This window comes from Mauremys reevesii, linkage group 2 (genome assembly GCF_016161935.1).
Source record: "Mauremys reevesii isolate NIE-2019 linkage group 2, ASM1616193v1, whole genome shotgun sequence".
In the NCBI taxonomy this organism is placed as follows: domain Eukaryota; kingdom Metazoa; phylum Chordata; order Testudines; family Geoemydidae; genus Mauremys; species Mauremys reevesii.
In genome coordinates, this window is record NC_052624.1 from 273,813,098 (window position 1) to 273,834,539 (window position 21,442).

At 38.2% G+C, this 21,442-nt stretch overlaps 1 protein-coding gene across 1 annotated transcript in view; it reads left to right on the plus strand.

Annotated features, from left to right (window-relative positions):
• Positions 1–21,442, plus strand: part of KHDRBS3 (KH RNA binding domain containing, signal transduction associated 3) — a 202,254-nt gene that overhangs the window by 166,034 nt on the left and 14,778 nt on the right. Inside the window, exon 7 of the mRNA XM_039527237.1 lies at positions 2,595–2,677. Coding sequence (XP_039383171.1) covers positions 2,595–2,677 — 83 coding nt within the window. The remainder of the gene's footprint in view (positions 1–2,594; positions 2,678–21,442) is intronic.

Genomic DNA, 21,442 nt, shown 5'->3' on the forward strand with positions numbered 1-21,442 from the left:
GCCTCTCTGTGAACTCTAAGTTGAACCTGCCATACTTAGCCAGCATTCTGTCTTCCTTGTGGTGAAGTCAGTTTGCTAGCACTGTTTCGTACTTGGGGCACATTTTGGCATTGTTCCTTTTAAGAAGGTTTAGATATGCTGGATCTCAAGCAAAAGCCACTTTTCTTTTCTTTGTTTTATGACCCTTCTCTTACCTCACACCCCTCTGGGCCAACTGTTCAGCAAAACATTCCCTCCTAATGTAGCCAATATGTAACTAATGAGTTGATTTCCAAAATTCCTTAGGACTCTCCTTTGGTGGAAGCTCCCAACCAATATAATATAGGAAGTTCATTTTTATCCTCTTTCCCCAGCCATTGTGATCATCACAGATACATCCAGTTTGAGTTGGAGAGCTTATCTCCGAAGCTGAGAGTTCAAAATTGGTAGAATCTGGGGGAGGAGACCAAGTGCCATATACATGTAGTATATATTAGGTTGCCTCAAATCCTTTCTGGCATTGAATAAGGGCTATGTTGTTAATATGATAGCTAAATATTACATTAATAAATAATGAGGTGCTAGTTAACAATAATGCCAGGAAGCAATGGCTGTGTCAGATGGAAGTCTGGCTCATCAAGTGCAACTCAGCAGATCTGACTGACAGAGAATATGGCAACAGACTCTCAGTTGCTGGCTGCAGGAACAGTGTGAGTGTTCCTTGAAACAGACAGTGATGGATAGACTATCACAGACACATTCTTGCTGAACTGGAGCAAGAGATTCTTTGATGCCGTTCCAACAGTTCCAATGGTAATAAAAAGATGCAAGACATTCTCCAAAATCATACTAGTTGCCCTAGTTGAGCTAGACAGTATTGGTACATGAAGTTCCTAGGTCTTCTACATTCATCATCAGACCTGCTATCACAGGAAGACTATTTTCTCTATTTTACAAATTTGGAGTCACTTCATCTCCATTGCTTTGATCATAAGACATTGACTACTTCTGATGTGGAATGCTCTGTGGAAATAGAGCAGGCTCTGCTACATTCTAGAAAGGCATCTGTGTTGAATTGTTCATCTCAGAAGATGTTTTCTCAAAGGTAATCAGATAATGTCTCCATGACCCATGCCCATATAATTGATTTTGAAATATTTATTGTACTTGGTGTTTAAGTCTCCCCTTGTATTAGATGCACCTTGGTAGAATACATCTATAATCTTACTATATTATCTCCCAGTGGAGTTTCTATTGTTTTCAGTCATCAAAAGATTCCTAAAAGGATCTGGTGTTTTCCCATCAGAGTTGAGAACCTCTTCCATCAAGGAACCTTAGTGTTGTGCTGACAAGATTGTAGAGTTGGAGATCTTATGACAGTGTTCTTTATTCCACTTGACACTAAAAGCACCGTTTTTAGACACAATTACATCTACAAGAGAGTTACCCTGTATTTTTATCTCGGATTTATTCCAAATCTGATGTCTTAATTTCATCTGAATCAGATCATCAGTCTCCCAAGTATCTTTTCAAAGCTTACCTGGGGGAACTAGGCTTATATACCTTCTATGGCTAGAGAGGGCTTTGAGTTATTTGGGTAAAATTGAGGCCTTTAAAATATCAACAATTTTGTAACCTCGGGGGATCAATGTGAAGGGAATGTCATTTCCAGTCAGCATCTGTTTAAATGGATTAGGCTTTGCATTGAGTCATGTTGTAAATTATCTAATGTGTCAGATCTTTACAGTTCTAGATTTCACTCTACCAGGCATAAGCCCATATCACGGGGGTACCTCTGTATTCTTTTCAATATAAACATCTGGAAGGGTCCTGCCTGGACTTCTGTATAAACTTTCATACAACACTGCTCTCTCAATCTGGGATCTAGGTCTGATGCTGGTTTTGGGAGGGCAGTTCTACAATTCTTGTTTAATTAGATCTCTGCCCTCCTTCATGGGGTTATGCCATTTACTAAAATCCCACAAGTGGGACTATGCAGAGGCTACTTCAAGAAGTACAAATGGTTACTTACGTTAGTAACTCTGGTTCTTAAGGGTGTTGTCTCTGCATAATTGCACTGCCTGTCAGCCTCTCTCTTCTTCAGAATTATACTCTTACAGGATTCTTGAGTTTAGGGAAAAGAACTAAGGCAACTGGATTTGCATAGCCTTTTTATAACTTTGGGTCCAAAGTTTGTTGCCACAAAAGGTCCCGAACTGACATTGCTTTCTTGAAGGTCTGTGGCTCCAGACATACCACAGGTGTGAATATGCAGAGGCAGCACCCTTGAAGAACCACAGTTACTTTGTGGTAAGTAGCCATTTTTATTCAACATGCTAATATCTCTTAAAAGTGCAAAATTGGTTGCCACCAAGATCTCAAACTTAAATCCAAAGTAACTACATAAATCTTAGATCTTAGATTTATATTGCCTCTTAGATAGAATTGGTGTGTATTAAGTATATTAAGATTTTATAGTTCCATGGTTTACATCTTGTTGCATGAATTTAGATTTCAGTGGATAGTGTTGTTCACATTTATAATTAACATATTTCTTTCAGGTTGTGAAGTGTGTTCTTTACATTTTAACATTACTTTTCTATTATATTTTTCAGGAGTATGATGATGGATATGGCACTGCTTATGATGAGCAGGGCTACGACTCCTATGATAACAGCTATAGCACCCAGGCACAAAGGTAAGTATCGAGTCCCACTGTATTTATAGCAGAAAACTCCTACAATCAAAGAGTCCTGTGGGACCTTATAGACTAACAGACGTATTGGAGCATGAACTTTCATGGGTGAATACCCACTTCATCCGACGAAGTGGGTATTCACCCACGAAAGCTCATGCTCCAATACGTCTGTTAGTCTATAAGGTGCCACAGGACTCTTTGCTGCTTTTACAGATCCAGACTAACACGGCTACCCCTCTGATATCCTACAATCAAGTAGCTAATTTTACTTTCAGTACCAATGAATTCCTTTTATATGTAATTTTAAACAGCATAAATATTATGCAAGAGGATTGTTAGCAACAATCTGCAGTCTTATATTGTTCTCTGCTATCAGGTATGTACAAAAGACAAATTGCCACCAAAAGGGGTCGAATGGAACCCAGTAAACAAGGAGAAGAGATATTGAAAAAATGGCAAATTTTACTAGATGACATTATTCAGAAACTTGGTTGACAGTGGCATTATAAAGTGCCTGAACAGTATATACTTGAAAGAAAAGGAATTTTTACTCACTTTTTAGCTTGTTGGAACTTGGCTTCGAAAAATTTCAAGAATCAAAGGATAACATGTGTAACTCATTCAGTACACATAGATTTTGATAAAACAAGGTTAGGGAACTTTTTATTTGATTGATTTGGTTTATTTGGTTGAGCTCATTGTGCTGACCATGCTGAGTATGCAGATATTCTGGTTTTATGTTCCTGCATTCATTATCCATGATGATTGACTTTAAAAGATTTTTCTCATGGGTAAGATGCCCTTTACAATATTTCTAAGGCTAGGGAGTGTGCTGCTCAAACTGACAATATATCTCACCTACCAGTAAACAAGTTAAAGACAACTTTTACTTAAATGCATTATAACAGTGCAGCAAAATCTAAAAAACTAAAGAACCCTGATTTCACAACACAGTTGAGGAGGAAAAACACTTTCCCAGCTGGCAACTGAGGAATATTTTGCCATTCTGTTTGTCAGGAATGATTTAAGTCTTTGTGAGGGAAGAAAGCTCTCAAAACCAGGCAAACTGCTCAAAGTGAAAAATTTATGGAAAGTTTTAATTTCACTGTTTTCACTTAGATTGTTTTTTTATGATGTTTTTGACAACCAGAAAAGAGTAGTCTTTATTCATGGTGTCTCCCACCTGAAAAGGTTTTGTAAATTTCTAAAAACTGATGTGCATACCAGAAGCAATAAGAACTCTGGAGGATGTGTCTACCTTGCATACTACCTTTAGAAAATAGCAGCAGTTAACATGATCTTTTTAGTAAATATACTGGTCAAAAAAGTCTTCAAATTTTTACTTTTAATATTGGCAGTTCTATTTTGCTTTGTTGCTTTTAATATTAGTAATAGGTTTTATTTGCTGTTGCAGCCTATGCTTTCAGATAGCACAATGAAAATACTGGACTAGACTAAAACTTAAAAAATGATTATTTGAATTTGTTTTCCTTTTTGTCAGGTTTTAAACAAGATCTGTTATGAACTTTTTTTTTTATCTTTTACAAATTTTGGTGGTCCTCTGAATGATGATGAGCAAAAATCAAATGAAACACAACATGTAATTCATATGTAAAGTACTGATTACTAGCCATAATGTGTTATTATTGAGTGTCACCAGGGTAGAACTACTTTATTAGGTAGTTGTTTTATGTTGCATCTGGGATATTGTTCCAGTTATGTTCACTAGACTCCAAATTTGATAAACTTTTAAAAAGAATTACTTATTCACTTGCTTATTTTGCTGTTTTTATAAACAATAGGGGTAGTTCATGGTGAAAGGGAAGGGGGTATGAATTTGCTTGATGAAATATTGCTCACACAATCCCAGCTCACATTTTTTGCAAAGATATTTCAGAATTTCATTAGCCAAACCATCTGAGCAACACAGAACAATTTTTAATCTGATGATCAAAGAACAGAACATATTGTAATGTCATTTGTAACTACTAAGAGATGCTTATAACACTGGAATATATCTAAATGTCGTTGGTGTTACACACATTATGTGAAACAAAAGAGAATTGTGATGCTATAGTATCGTAAAAATTTTTTTTGATACTTTCCCCTCATTATAAGGGGAAAAAATCTTGACATATTTGAATGAATAGGTCCACATGTTTAAAATGGGTCACTTTTTGATTAGCATGTAAAAGCAAGGTTTGCTTGTTTTAAGTACCCCTAAAATAATGTTAAAGCAAATATTAGGTTAATCGGCCTCTTTAAACTCAGTCAACAGTTAGGACTACATTTTCCTTTTTTCTAGTACTATGGGTACGTGGCATGCTTAAAAAGTTCATACTGATTTTAAAATATTGCAGATTTCAGAGATATTCCGTGTACTTAAAATGAGGAATGCCACTAGAACTGGAAATATCTCTAGAAACAGACTAAAGTTTTGAAATGTATCCCACTGTATATATGCTTCTACTACTCAGGGGAAATTAAAGATGCTTCATCTATTTGCTGTTGTTCAGTCTTCGGATTCCTAATTTGCAAAATAATGACTTTTTAGTTTATTTGTTGTACATCTCAGAGTAGTGGTATTTTTGGTATTCTAGGTTGTCAGATAGTTTTCTTATGTGAAACAAAATAGTACAGTGCTAGTTAAAGAGAATGTTCTTGCAGTAGAATGAATAGCCCACTGTCCCACCCAAGTCCATCTCAAATGTGAAGTGCAGTAATAAATTTTTGTAGTTTGTTCTCCATTTTGGGGCATCCAGTGCAACTGGATAGAGCTCTCCCCTAGCACTGCACCATTTGATACTTTCACATCCTCCTTACTGTCTCCCCAGGATATCTGTAGCTGATAGGGGTTGAAGGGAATTATATGACATTCAGATACCATGGTCTAAATATTGTGGGTGGGTGGGTAGTTGAATCTTCACTTGCCTTCATGAAAAGCTGCTCTTCCTCTCTATACAACCTAACCTTCCCTTCTCTCCAGCCACCAATACTGTTATATAGTAGCCAACCTCCAACTAGGAGACTGAAAGTGATGCCCATTTTAAGTTTTATTAATGGCATTTTGTTTGGTAGTCAGACGTCATCACTGAGAATCACTTTTGTATGACTGCTGGTACCTATCAACCTTGGGTTTTATTTAAAAACCTTTCACTCTAATACCAGAGAGAAGAAGATTAAATCTGAGATTTCTCTCCAATTCTTACACATAGTAGTGTCCCAGCAATCAAGTACAATATCTGTGGGGAGTGTTTCCATTTTGGATACTAAAATGTTGCATCGTCTACAAATAATTTGTTTATAGAGTAAATCCACAAATAATTGAGTGCATTTTGGTGGGCTTTCAAAGGAACTATCTTTGGCAATTATGATAGTCTTCAAATAGATAACTCTGAAGTGTGCTGGATTTAGCCAGCCAGCTTCATTGACTTCTTCTTCTTGACGTGATGAAATTCCCATGCAGCACTTAACATTTAGGGGATAATATTAGATAGAAATTACACCCATACAAATTAGTAAGGCTAATTGAACAAATAATGCTAAAGCAGTCCAGTCATAGTAAGAAAGATAAAATGAGTTTATGAAACATTGTTGCTTAGCTTTTGAAAATTGAGAATAGTAAACATTTGTGAAATTGTCAGTCAGCCAGCTCTACCTAAAGACCAGAGTATAATGGAAACTGTCAAAAGCTATGAACGCTCATGGTAGATTTTCAGTGCCAAGCTAAGGAAAGCAAAAAGACTAAAATTAATGTTGCCATATGCCATGCAATATAGCTTTTCTGCAGGCAACTTTTACATTATGCATTTAGTAATTTCTTCATGAAAGCTGCACTACATAGATACATAATAATTTAACATATACTGCTGTATATAGCACAAATGATCTGTTTAAATATAAATTGAACTGCAGAAGTTAAATACTGCTAAAACAATAACCCCCCATATTATTGTATTCATTTGTGCTTGGCACACAAGTGTCGTTTTTACCAGCTTCACTCGTGTGTGTGTGTGTATGTGTATGTATATGATATTTATGAAACAAAGTTGAATTACAAATAATACTTCTCAAAACCATACATCCGGCAATAATCTTTTACTTGGATTTATGGTCAAAAGAAGTTGCTGTTTTAATGGCCTAATGTTAATACTAGAACATATTATCATGAAAATCCACAGTTTAGAATATAATAGAGAAAAAAAGGAGAATTTTAACAGGGAATTATTTCAGATCTATAGACCAGAGTTTAAACATGTTCACTCTGAAGACAAATTACATTAAAATATTAAATCTCTAAAACATTAAAGAAAAAATTAGGCCAATGGCCTTTATGCCTTGGAAGCTTCATACATGATCTACACAAGTGTTTGCAAAGACAATAATAGGGCAAAGGCAAACTACTGGTAATAAATCAATTGCCACTGTCAGCTCACTATTTAATGTTCTCTAGAATACATAAGATTTATCACTGAGGAATTGTAGAGTAATGGTAGTATATGGAAACAAAGTCCACTAGGGAGATGTACTACATCATTCAGATTTAGCACTGCCATCTGCTTAATAGCATTGAGATGACTACAGAGGTACTTATGATCAACCATTCATAGCAGTGACAGATGCTGCAGAGAATTAACATGCCTGAGAATGAGGATTGTTACTAAAATTCAGATTATGTGACAAGCTTGCTGAAAAAGGGTATATGTCTGTTACCTGTCCAATAGCACTAAAGGTTTACTATCTACTTTACAGTTTTCTGTCAGGAGAGAATGATTAATGCTTGTAAACAAAAGAAAATGCTTAATTTTTCTCAGATTTCAAACCTCTTAAAATTTATAGCACTATTTCAATTTTCCCTATGTCTCCTAGAAACTTCAAAAAAAAATTTGTAGAATCGTTTGTTGATATATGTGATATGGATACAATGATTTCTTCCTCTTAGAAGGTTCTTCCTGGGTGCCATATACATAATATTCCAACCTGCGGTGGAAATTTGTCAAGAAAAGAATTAATAATTTAAACTGTGAAAGCCATAGAGAGTAAACTAGTTTGCATAAACCTACATGGTAGAAGTCTAAATAATAAGATGGGTGAACTAGAGTGCCTTGTGATAAAGGAGGATATTGATATAATAGGCATCACAGACACCTGGTGGACTGAGAGCAATCAATGGGACACAATCATTCCAGGTTACAAAATATATAAGAAGGACAGAACAGGTCGTGCAGGGGGAGGAGTGGCACTATCTGTGAAAGAAAATGTAGATTCAAATGAAGTAAAAATCTTAAGCGAATCCACATGTTCCATAGAATCTCTATGGATAGAAATTTCATGTTCTAATAAAAATATAACATTAGGGATCTATTATCGACCACCTGACCAGGACAGTAATAGTGATGATGAAATGCTAAGGGAAATTAGAGAGGCTATCAAAATTAAGAACCCAATAATAATGGGGGATTACAATTATCCCCATACTGACTGGGAACATTTCACTTCAGGATGAAATGCAGAGATAAAATTTCTCAATACTTTAAATGACTGCTTCATGGAGCAGCTGGTATGGGAACCCACAAGGGGAGAGGCAACTCTAGATTTAATCCTGAGTGGAGCGCAGGAGCTGGTCCAAGAGGTAACTATAGCAGGACTGCTTGGAAATAGTGACCATAATACAATAGCATTCAACATCCATGTGGTGGAAAGAACACCTCAACAGCCCAACACTGTGGCATTTAATTTCAAAAGGGGGAACTATACAAAAATGAGGGGGTTAGTTAAACAAAAGTTAAGATATAGTGACTAAAGCCCTGCAAGTTGCATGAGCCCTTTTTAAAGCCCACCATAATAGACTCCGCAAATTAAGAAACACAGTAAAAAAACTAAAAAAGATCCACCGTGGCTTAACAACCATGTAAAAGAAGCAGTGAGAGAGAAAAAGACTTCCTTTAAAAAGTGGAAGTCAAATCCTAGTGAGGCAAATAGAAAGGAGCACAAACACTGCCAACTTAAGTGCCAGAGTGTAATAAGAAAAGCCAAAGAGGAGTTTGAAGAACGGCTAGCCAAAAACTCCAAAGGTAATAACAAACTGTTTTTTAAGTACATCAGAAGCAGGAAGCCTGCTAAACAACCATTGGGGCCCCTTGACGATCGAAATACAAAAGGAGCACTTAAAGATGATAAAGTCATTGCGGAGAAACTAAATGGATTCTTTGCTTCAGTCTTTATGGCTGAGGATGTTAGGGAGATTCCCAAACCTGAGCCGGCTTTTGTAGGTGACAAATCTGAGGAACTGTCACAGATTGAAGTGTCACTAGAGGAGGTTTTGGAATTAATTGATAAACTCAACATTAACAAGTCACCGGGACCAGATGGCATTCACCCAAGAGTTCTGAAAGAACTCAAATGTGAAGTTGCGGAACTATTAACTAAGGTTTGTAACCTGTCCTTTAAATCGGCTTCTGTACCCAATGACTGGAAGTTAGCTAATGTAACGCCAATCTTTAAAAAGGGCTCTAGAGGTGATCCCGGTAATTACAGACCGGTAAGTCTAACATCGGTACCAGGCAAATTAGTCGAAACAATAGTTAAAAATAAAATTGTCAGACACATAGAAAAACATAAACTGTTGAGCAATAGTCAACATGGTTTCTGTAAAGGGAAATTGTGTCTTGCTAATCTATTAGGGTTCTTTGAAGGGGTCAACAAACATGTGGACAAGGGGGATCTAGTGGACATAGTGTACTTAGATTTCCAGAAAGTCTTTGACAAGGTCCATCACCAAAGGCTCTTACGTAAATTAAGCTGTCATGGGATAAAAGGGAAGGTCCTTTCATGGATTGAGAACTGGTTAAAAAACAGAGAACAAAGGCTAGGAATTAATGGTAAATTCTCAGAATGGAGAGGGGTAACTAGTGGTGTTCCCCAAGGGTCAGTCCTAGGACCAAACCTATTCAATTTATTCATAAATGATCTGGAGAAAGGGGTAAACAGTGAGGTGGCAAAGTTTGCAGATGATACTAAACTGCTCAAGATAGTTAAGACCAAAGCAGATTGTGAAGAACTTCAAAAAGATCTCACTAAACTAAGTGATTGGGCAACAAAATGGCAAATGAAATGTAATGTGGGTAAATGTAAAGTAATGCACATTGGGAAAAATAACCCCAACTATACATACAATGTGATGGGGGCTAATTTAGCTACAACGAGTAAGGAAAAAGATCTTGGAGTCATCGTGGATAGTTCTCTGAAGATGTCCACGCAGTGTGCAGAGACGGTCAAAAAAGCAAACAGGATGTTAGGAATCATTAAAAAGGGGATAGAGAATAAGACTGAGAATATATTATTGCCCTTATATAAATCCATGGTACGCCCACATCTCGAATACTGTGTACAGATGTGGTCTCCTCACCTCAAAAAAGATATTCTAGCACTAGAAAAGGTTCATTAAAGGGCAACTAAAATGATTAGGGGGTTGGAGAGGGTCCCATACGAGGAAAGATTAAAGAGGCTAGGACTCTTCAGCTTGGAAAAGAGGAGACTAAGAGGGGATATGATAGAGGTATATAAAATCATGAGTGATGTGGAGAAAGTGGATAAGGAAGAGTTATTTACTTATTCCCACAATACAAGAACTAGGGGTCACCAAATGAAATTAATAGGCAGCAGGTTTAAAACAAATAAAAGGAAGTTCTTCTTCACGCAGCGCACAGTCAACTTGTGGAGCTCCTTACCTGAGGAGGTTGTGAAGGCTAGGACTATAACAATGTTTAAAAGGGAACTGGATAAATTCATGTTGGCTAAGTCCATAAATGGCTATTAGCCAGGATGGGTAAAGAATGGTGTCCCTAGCCTCTGTTTGTCAAAGGATGAAGATGGATGGCAGGAGAGAGAGCACTTGATCATGCCTGTTAGGTTCACTCCCTCTGGGGCACCTGGCATTGGCCACTGCCGGTAGACAGATACTGGGCTAGATGGACCTTTGGTCTGACCTGGTACGGCCATTCTTATGTTCTTATGTTCATATGGCTTTTTCATAGAATCATAGGATTGGAAGGGATCTTGAGAGGTCATCTAGTCCAGTCCCCTGCACTCATGGGAAGAATAAATATTATCTAGACCATCCCTTACAGGGTTTTGTCTAACATGCTCTTAAAAATCTCCAGTGATGGAGATTCCGCAACTTCCCTAAGCAATTTATTCCAGTGCTTAACTCCCTGGACAGTTAGGAAGTTTTTCAGCCAAAACCTCCCTTGCTTCAATTGAAGCCCATTGATTCTTCTGTTATCCTCAGTGGTTAAGAAGAACAGTTTTTCTCTCTCCTTGTAACAACTTTTTATGTACGTGAACACTGTTATGTCTCCTCTGTCTTCTCTTTTCCAGACTAAACAAACCCAATTTTTTTCAATCTTCCCTCATAGGTCATGTTTTCTAGACTTTTAGTCATTTTTGTTGCTCTACTCTGGACTTTCTTCAATTTGTCCACATCTTTCCTGTAATGTGGTGCCCAGAACTGGACACAATGCTCCAGCTGAGGCCTAATCAGCGCGGAGTAGAGCGGAAGAATTACATCTCGTGTCTTGCTTACATCACTCCAGCTAATACATCCCAGAATGATGTTCGCTTTTTTTGCAACAGTGTTACACTGTTGACTCACATTTAACTTGTGATTCACTATGCCCCCCAGAACCTTTTCCTCAGTACTCCTTCCTAGGCAGTCATTTCCCATTTTGTATGTGTGCAACTGATTGTTCCTTCCTAAGTGGAGTACTTTGCATTTGTCCTTAATGAATTTCATCCTATTTACTTCAGACCATTTCTCCAGTTTGTCCAGATCATTTTGAACTATGCAAGTGCATGCAGGCACTGAAACGTTTAAAAAATACAACTAAAATGTATTCAATGAGAAGAAATTTTAATTAATTTTAAATTTCAAATCCTTGGATTTTGTTGCCTTAAAAGGAGATAAGATGGCCAGGCATGATATTTTACCAGTTTTACAAATTTTGTAAATGTAGTAGATCTTAGATCCTAGATTCCCAGTAAATGTTAATGTCTTCAAATCAGTCCTTCAAGCCACAAGGACATTTTTAAGAAAGAATGTATCATATTTTGTGTTTCACCATAATGCTTTGTTTCATTCTGATGGTAGATACTACACAGATAGTAACTACTGCTGTGTCTATACAGCATTGCATTTTGGAGAATGGACCAGTGTTGATAAGTGAAAGTAGTTCACATTGGAAAACATAATCTCAACTATACATACAAAATGATGGGGCCTACTTGGCTGTTACCACTCAAGAAAGAGATCTTGGAGTCATCGTGGACAGATCTCTGAAAACATCCACTTAATGTGCAGCAGTCAAAAAACAAACAAACAAAACCCTAACAGAATGTTAGGAAATATTAGTAAAGGGTTAGAAAATAGACAAAAAAATCATAATTCCACTATGCAAATCCATGGTATGCCCACGCCTTGAATAGTGCGCACAGTTTTGGTCGCCCCATCTCAAGAAAGATATATTAGAAGTAGAAAAAGTACAGAGAAGGGCAACAAAAATTATTAGGGGTATGGAACAGCTTGCGTATGAAAAGAGATTTAAAAGACTGGGACTATTCACATTAGAGAAAAGAAGACTAAGGGGCTATGATAGAGGTCTGTAAAATGGTGAATGGTGTGGAGAAGGTGAATAAGAAAGTATTTTTTACTCCTTCCATAGCACAAGATCCAGGGGTCACCCAATGAAATTAATAGGCAGTAGGTTTAAAACAAACATAAGAAAGCACTTATTCAGACAGCCCAAATCAACCTGTGGAACTCATTGTCATGGGATGTTGTGAAGGTCAAAATTATAAATGGGTTAAAAAAAGAATTAGGTGAGTTCATGGAGGATAGGTCCATCAATGGCTATTAGCCAAGATAATCAGGGATGCATCCCATGCTTTGGGTGTCCCTAAACCTCTGGCTGGCAGACCATGTGACTGGATTACAGAGGATGGATCACTTTAATTGCCCTATTCTGTTAATGCCCTCTGAAGAACCTGGCACCAGCCACTTTTGGAAGACAGGATACTGGGCTAGATGGACCACTTGCCATTCTTACATTCCTATTTTAAACAGATTGAGTTCTTTGAATCTGTCACTATAAGGTTTGTTTTCTAATCCTTTAAGTATTCCAGGAGCAGTCTTACCAGTGCCAAATACAGAGGTAAAACAACCTCTCTACTCTTCTGCCAAGATTCCCCTGTTAATGCATCCCAGGATAGCATTAGCCCTTTTGGCCACCGTGTTGCACTGGGAGCTTGTGTGTGGCTCATTATCTACCATGACCCCTAAATCTTTTTCAGAGTCACTGCTTCCCAGGATAGAGTCCCCCCATCCTGTAAGTATGACTGTCATAATAATTATAATGCATATTGCTTGCTTCAGCCCAGTTTACCAAGCAATGCATATCGCTCTGAATCATTATTTCTTCTTCTTCATTCTTTACCACTCCCCTAATTTTTGTGTTCCCCGCAAACTTTATCAGTGATGATTGTATAGGGTGGTCCACATCTTTATAGACAGAGTCTGTCAGACCACATTCCCACCACCACCAAATCACAGTCATGAAGACCTCCTTCCATTCAGTTTGTGACCGCTTAGCATGCATATAGCAACTACAGCATTTGCTTAAATTGAAAAGTAAAGTAATACAGTCCATGCAATGAAAATGTTTCAGCATCCTTGCCTTAAGCAGTAGCCTCTTCCCACCCCTCCCCCCCACCCTCTTCATCTAGTAGATTTAGATATTAGAAATATAAATCATCCTTTTCATTCCCCTGCTGATATAGGATCGTACCATCCGGTATGTTTACTACCGTACTTTTCAGTCTACTTTTAAATGTCCATACTTCATGAACTGCGCAGAGGGTGAACATTCCATTTCACTAAGTTTTATAAGATTTAAAAATTTGTTTCATTTCAGATTGGAATGAAACCTGAAAATTTTGAAATTCCCCTCTAAGGACAACTCAAAAAATGTTTAAGAATGATGGGAACATTTTTATTTGATTCTGACTTTTTAAAATGTGTTATAATATACAATGCAAAATATAAAAAAAAATGAAAAGTCATTTCAAAATGAAAAATCTAAATGTTTCATTTAGACAGTGATTGTTATAAATTTCTTTTTTATTTTTCCTAAATGAAATTTTAGTAAAATCAGCATGACTTTCCAAGGCATTTTTATTTCAAAGGAATTGCTTTTTACCTCAGAAAACAATTCCATCAAAGTTTTTCCTGACCAGCTATAGTTTTCACCTCAACCATTTGAATGTCCTTGGAAACAATTTTGCAACTTAATATACGTCAGGAAGATTGTTCCTGATAATCTGTACTTGAATGCATAGCTGCCACTAAGCATAAAATCAGAAAAATGTTTCTTAGGCTGGTAAGCAGCAATGTCTTTGTGTTTTGGGAATTTTAATTTTAAAGTTTCATTAATGCATTGATTTGCAGATGATGGTATTTCAAAGTTGTACTAAAATTTAATTGCTGACATTTTGTTTGTGGGGCTCAGTGTTTTAAATTTACATTGTTAGGCGTCAGCAATCATGCATTTTCAGGGTGTATAAATATGGATTATATGCAAAACAGTGTCTGTTATAGCTTTTCAACGTGTAATTTTCTGCATCTTACTGCTGGTAGCAGAATATGTTTCAGTCTCTGATGTATTCAGAAATCGATCGATCCTATCTATAACAGTTTGATTTCCTGTGTTAGGTTAAATGGCTAGTATCTTGCAATTTGTTGATTACAGAGCACCTGGGGCACATTTATGTATTGAAATTATATAATTTATTACAAAGCAACCCTCTAAAAGAATTATCACAAGCATACCGCATACGGCCTTTGGAGGCCAGGGTAGCAGAACTGGAGGAGCAACAGGAGGCAGAGAGGTATGTTGATGAGGCTTTCCGGGACACTGTAGAATTGTCCCACCTCTGGTCAGACAGCCCCTGCGCTGTTGAGAAGGATGAAAGGCCCAGGGAAGCAGAGCAGTCAACGGGAGCAGAGAGAAACCTTCCCATAGTTGGGATCCTCCTTCCAGATGATGTTGGGGTATCCTCTCACACTGAGGTTACCTTTCTGGGGGAGGGAACTCCAGTCATTAGGAAAAGGCAGGTGTTAGTAATGGGAGATTCGATCATTAGAAACATAGATAGCTGGGTTTGTGATGACCGGGAGAACCGTATGGTGACTTGCCTGCCTGGTGCGAAGGTTGCGGATCTCTCGAGGCATCTAGATAGACTTATGTGTAGTGCTGGGGAGGAGCCGGTGGTCGTCATACATGTAGGTACCAATAACATACGGAAGGGTAGGAGAGACATCCTGGATGCCAAATTTAGGCTGCTAAGAAAGAGACTGGAATCTAGGACCTCTATGGTAGCATTCTCAGAAATCATTCCTGTTCCATGCACAGGGCCAGGTAGGCAGGCAGAGCTTCAGAGTTTCAATGTGTGGATGAGACTATGGTGTAGAGAGGAGGGGGTTAGATTTATTAGGAACTGGGGAAACTTTTGGGATAGGGGAAGCCAATGCAGGAAGGATGCGCTCCACCTAAACCAAAGTGGATCCAGTCTGCTAGCACTTAACATTAAAAAGGTTGTAGAGCAGTTTTTAAATTAGGAGTTGGGGGAAAGCCGATTGCTGCAGAAGAGCACGTGGATTGGACAGAGACTTCTCTTAGAGGAGAGTATATTGATAGAGATTCTCTAGGTTTTAGTCAGGAGGAGAGGATGGAAGAGGATAAAGTTTGGGCCATACCAGACGAGAAACATTCACATAAAAAAGAATCTGGCACATCAGAAAAGGGCAGACAAATAAACAGGGACAAGTTTTTAAAGTGCTTGTACACAAATGCTAGAAGTCTAAATAATAAGATGGGTGAACTAGAGTACCTTGTGATAAAGGAGGATATTGATATAATAGGCATCACAGAAACCTGGTGGACTGAGAGCAATCAATGGGACACAATCATTCCGGGTTACAAAATATATCGGAAGGATAGAACAGGTCGTGCAGGGGGAAGAGTGGCACTGTATGTGAAAGATAAAAATCTTAAGCGAATCCACATGTTCCATAGAATCTCTATGGTTAGAAATTTCATGCTCTAATAAAAATATAACATTAGGGATCTATTATCGACCACCTGACCAGGACAGTAATAGTGATGATGAAATGCTAAGGGAAATTAGAGAGGCTATCAAAATTAAGAACCCAATAATAGTGGGGGATTTCAGTTATCCCCATATTGACTGGGAACATTTCCTTCAGGATGAAATGCAGAGATAAAATTTCTCGATACTTTGAATGACTGCTTCATGGAGCAGCTGGTATGGGAACCCACAAGGGGAGAGGCAACTCTAGATTTAATTCTGAGTGGAGCGCAGGAGCTGGTCCAAGAGGTAACTATAGCAGGACTGCTTGGAAATAGTGACCATAATACAATAGCATTCAACATCCCTGTGGTGGGAAGAACATCTCAACAGCCCAACACTGTGGCATTTAATTTCAAAAGGGGGAACTATGCAAAAGTGAGGGGGTTAGTTAAACAGAAGTTAAAAGGTACAGTGACTAAAGTGAAATCCCTGCAAGCTGCATGGGTGCTTTTTAAAGACACCATAATAGACGCCCAACTTCAATGTATACCTCAAATTAAGATTGCAATAAAAGAACTAAAAAAGATCCACCATGGCTTAACAACCATGTAAAAGAAGCAGTGAGAGATAAAAAGACTTCCTTTAAAAAGTGGAAGTGAAATCCTAGTGAGGCAAATAGAAAGGAGCATAAACACTGCCAAATTAAGTGCAAGAGTGTTATAAGAAAAGACAAAGAGGAGTTTGAAGAACGGCTAGCCAAAAACTCCATAGGTAATAACAAAATGTTTTTTAAGTACATCAGAAGCAGGAAGCCTCCTAAACAACCAGTGTGGCCCCTGGACGATGAAGATACAAAAGGAGCACTTAAAGATGATAAAGTAATTGCGGAGAAACTAAATGAATTATTTGCTTCAGTCTTCACAGCTGAGGATGTTAGGGAGATTCCCAAACCTGAGCCATCCTTTGTAGGTGACAAATCTGAGGAATTGTCACAGATTGAAGTGTCACTAGAGGAAGTTTTGGAATTAATTGGTAAACTTAACAGTAACAAGTCACCTGGACCAGATGACATTCACCCAGGACTTCTGAAAGAACTCAAATGTGAAATTGCGGAATTATTAACTATGGTTTGTAACCTGTCCTTTAAATCGGCTTCTGTACCCAGTGACTGGAAGTTAGCTAATGTAATGCCAATATGTAAAAAGGGCTCTAGAGGTGATCCCAGCAATTACAGACCAGTGAGTCTAACATCAGTACCGGGCAAATTAGTTGAAACAATAGTAAAGAATAAAATTGTCAGACACATAGAAGAACATAAATTGTTGGGCAAAAGTCAACATGGTTTCTGTAAAGGGAAATCATGTCTTACTAATCTATTAGAGTTCTTTGAAGGGGTCAACAAACGTGAACAAGTGGGAATCCAGTGGACATAGTGTACTTAGATTTCCAGAAAACCTTTGCAAGGTCCCTCACCAAAGGCTCTTATGTAAATTAAGTTGTCATGGCGTAAGAGGGAAGATCCTTTCATGGATTGAGAACTAATTAAAAGACAGGGAACAAAGGGTAGGGATAAAGGGTAAATTTTCAGAACAGAGAGGGGTATCTGGTAGTGTTCCCCAAGGGCCAATCCTAGGACCAATCCTATTCAACTTATTCATAAATGATCTGGAGAAAGGGGTAAACAGTGAGGTGGCAAAGTTTGCAGATAATACTAAACTGCTCAAGATACTTAAGACCAAAGCAGACTGTGAAGAACTTCAAAAAGATCTCACAAATCTAAGTGATTGGGCAACAAAATGGCAAATGAAATTTAATGTGCATAAATGTAAAGTAATGCACATTGGAAAAAATAATCCCAACTATACATACAATATGATGGGGGCTAATTTAGCTACAACGAGTAAGGAAAGAGATCTTGGAATCATCGTGGATAGTTCTCTGAAGATGTCCACGCAGTGTGCAGCGGCAATCAAAAAAGCAAACAGGATGTTAGGAATCATTCAAAAAGGGATAGAGAATAAGACGGAGAATATCTTATTGCCCTTATATAAATCCACGATACACCCACATCTTGAATACTGCGTACAGATGTGGTCTCCTTATCTCAAAAAAGATATACTGGCATTAGAAAAGGTTTAGAGAAGGGCAACTAAAATGATTAGGGGTTTGGAACAGGTCCCATATGAGGAGAGATTAAAGAGGTTAGGACTTTTCATCTTGGAAAAGAGGAGACTAAGGGAGGATATGATAGAGGTATATAAAATCATGAGTGGTGTGGAAAAAGTGAATAAGGAAAAGTTATTTACTTGTTCCCATAATATAAGAACTAGGGGCCACCAAATGAAATTAATGGGCAGCAGGTTTAAAACAAATAAAAGGAAGTTCTTCTTTACACAGCACATAGGGAACCTGTGGAACTCCTTGCCTGAGGAGGTTGTGAAGGCTAGGACTATAACAGGGTTTAAAAGAGAACTAGATAAATTCATAATGGTTAAGTCCATTAATGGCTATTAGCTAGGATGGGTATGGAATGGTGTCCCTAGCCTCTGTTTGTCAGAGGGTGGAGATGGATGGCAGGAGAGTGATCACTTGATCATTACCTATTAGGTTCACTCCTTCTGGGACACCTGGCATTGGTCACTGTTGGTAGACAGGATGCTGGACTGGATGGACCTTTGGTCTGACCCAGTATGGCCATTCTTATGTTCATGGATAGTACTGTAGCTTCTAATTGAAAATGAGTCTGCTGTATCTTGTGACTTGCTTTTAAGGCAGCAAAGAGTCTTGTGGCACCTTATAGACTAACAGACATTTTGGAGCATGAGCTTTCGTGGGTGAATACCCACTTTGTTTGATGCTTTTAAGGGTGTGTCTGCACTTTGAACTCAAGGACAAATACTTGCTCTAGCTCTCGTTGAGCTAATAGCCGAAAGATATACTAGTCACCCTAAGTTGTGCCCATCTGACACCAGAGGCACTTACTCAAGAGCATTGCTGTGGTTATAATATATTTTTAGCTGACTAGCTCAATGAGAGCTAGCACAAATATGTCTTCTCAGCCTTGGTATCACACCCCTAACTTGTACTTTAAGTTCTGTTGACTTTCAATTGCACTTAGGGCCTAAATCCAAGGGTATAGCATCACCTAATCCCTAGGCTGCCACTTAGAGGAATCCTCAACCCTAAGTTAGGCACCCATGCGCCACATACAATGCATGAGGCGAGTTAGGCACTGAAGGACAGGATCCTTACAGACTAAGCGGGGAGCTGTCCAAGCTACCTAGTAGTGAAATGCAGAGGAAAGAAATCACTTTCCTGGTGTTAAGCACCTAAGCCAGGTGAGTTGCTTAGAAAACCCATGCCTTAGCAGACAAAACCCAGACTTTTCTTGCAAAGAAATGTCCTCCTCCTCACCCCATTTTCATTATAGCCAATAGCCTAGTGGTTAGGACTCTCATCTCAGATGTGCAAGACCTAGTTTCAAACCCTTGCTGTGCCAGATTTGGAGCAGGGCCTTGAATCCACATTTCTGCTGAACACCCTAACCACTAGGCTATAGTGTTAGTCTCTCTTTAGTCCAGTGAATAGTTAATGATTTATGTAAAGTGGAGCAGTTTCAACAGGGGGAATTGAGAACCCACCTTCCAGATACTCAATAACCTGATGGTTAGGGCATTCACCTGGATGTTTGAGAGCTGGGTTCCAAGACCCTGTTCTAAATCAAGACGAGCAGGGATTTGAACTTGGGTTTCCCACTTCCCAGGTGCATGTCCTAACTCAGGGATAGGCAACCTATGGCACGCGAGCTGATTTTCAGTGGCACTCACACTGCCTGGGTTCTGGCCACCGGTCTGGGGGGGTCTGCATTTTAATTTAATTTTAAATGGAGCTTCTCAAACATTTTAAAAACCTTATTTTCTTTACATACAACAATAGTTTAGTTATATATTATAGACTTATAGAAAGAGACCTTCTAAAAACTTTAAAATCAATTACAGGCACGCAAAACCTTAAATTAGAGTGAATAAATGAAGACTCAGCAAACCACATCTGACCCCTGCCCTAACTCCTAGGCTGCAACACACTCTCTCCCTCCCAACCTGCTCACCCCTAGCTGTCTTTTGAGACAGGTGTGGAGTCTTAACCATGGTTGAGGAATGCCTGCAAGATAGGCAGGGGAATGCCTACTTTGAGAATCCCACTTTAGGGCCACTGGGCTTTGGCTTCAGAGAGGGCTTCAAGCAGGTTGTTAGATGTGGGGTAACAGGTCTGACTGCAGAATCGGAAGCATCTGTGAGGTGCAGTGGCAGCTGGACTGTGGTTTTGAGAATGGCAGTGGTGCCCAGATGATGGACTAGGGCACCTAAATACCTTTTTGGGGATCTAGCCATAGATTCCTAAATAACTTATGTGCTTTTGAAAATTTTGCCCCAAATCTAGTAAATTATTTGAGGTTAAGAAAAGTGTTTGATGCTTTGCAAAATGATTAATCTGCAAATTTAGTGAACATTATAAAATGTAGAGCAGTTGGAATGCTACAAAGGGATAAACTTCCAAATTATTGCATAGGAAGTTAGCAGAGACTAATGATGATGGAAGTCATGAGGCTAACATACCATATGATATTTCAGAAAATAGGGGAAAGAGGGGTAATCAAACAAATGGTAGTCCAAGGTGCAAATCAGGGAGCTACTAAATAAAATAAATACTAGGAGTATTTTTAGTTAGCATTAGTGATACTGAATAGACAGTTTTATAAGCCTGAAAATTCAACTGTTGGAAAAAAACAGCCTGTATGCTTTAAAGGATTTAAGTAATACTCCCTGAACTTTGTTTTAGGATTTTTCTAAAAATAAATAAAATAAATCAATTTGGAGAACTGCTATAGACGTTTTTTATTTGCTGTAATTATAATACAAATACAAGAACATTAAGGTCATATTTTAAGTATTCAGGAAATGCAAAAAAAAGTTCTGATTGCAAACTTAACTCATTCATATTGCACAAATTCTTCAGTTTTGCCCAGATACAGTTTTTTGAACCTCTGTCTGAATTATCACCATGCAGGTAAGGTGGAAGAGAATCAATAGGACATAGGAATTTCTCCTTTGCTTACTGGAGAGCTGAAATCATTAGGAAAGGATAGTTGAAGTGTGACCTCTACTTTAGAAAGATGTTAATAAGCTAGTAATCTTAAAATGTGAGATCTTCAGGATTTATACATTGCTGATATTATTTATAATAGTAACTAATTAAAAAAGCATTGTGGATTAAAAATATCTTTTTAGTTACACGAACAACTTGAACTAACTGCAAAATATTTTGACACAAAAGATAAGAGAGCTGAAGTTTAGAAAACTGCCAAAGATGAATCTAGAGCAAGTAATTTTCAGTTCAGCAAGTAACAAGACACTTTTGTGAAGAGAGAAATCTTGGAGTACAGCTTTTCTTTAAGCACATGGGCCCGGAACCACAGAAGATCTTAAGTGCCTAGAAAATCACTGGAACAGTAATGGTACCCACAAAGGCTAGATTAGGTGCCTACGCTCCCTATACAATGAAAAGAAGAAATAGGCACATACGGGTGGGATCCACGGAAGCCAGCACACTAGGCAGGGTGCT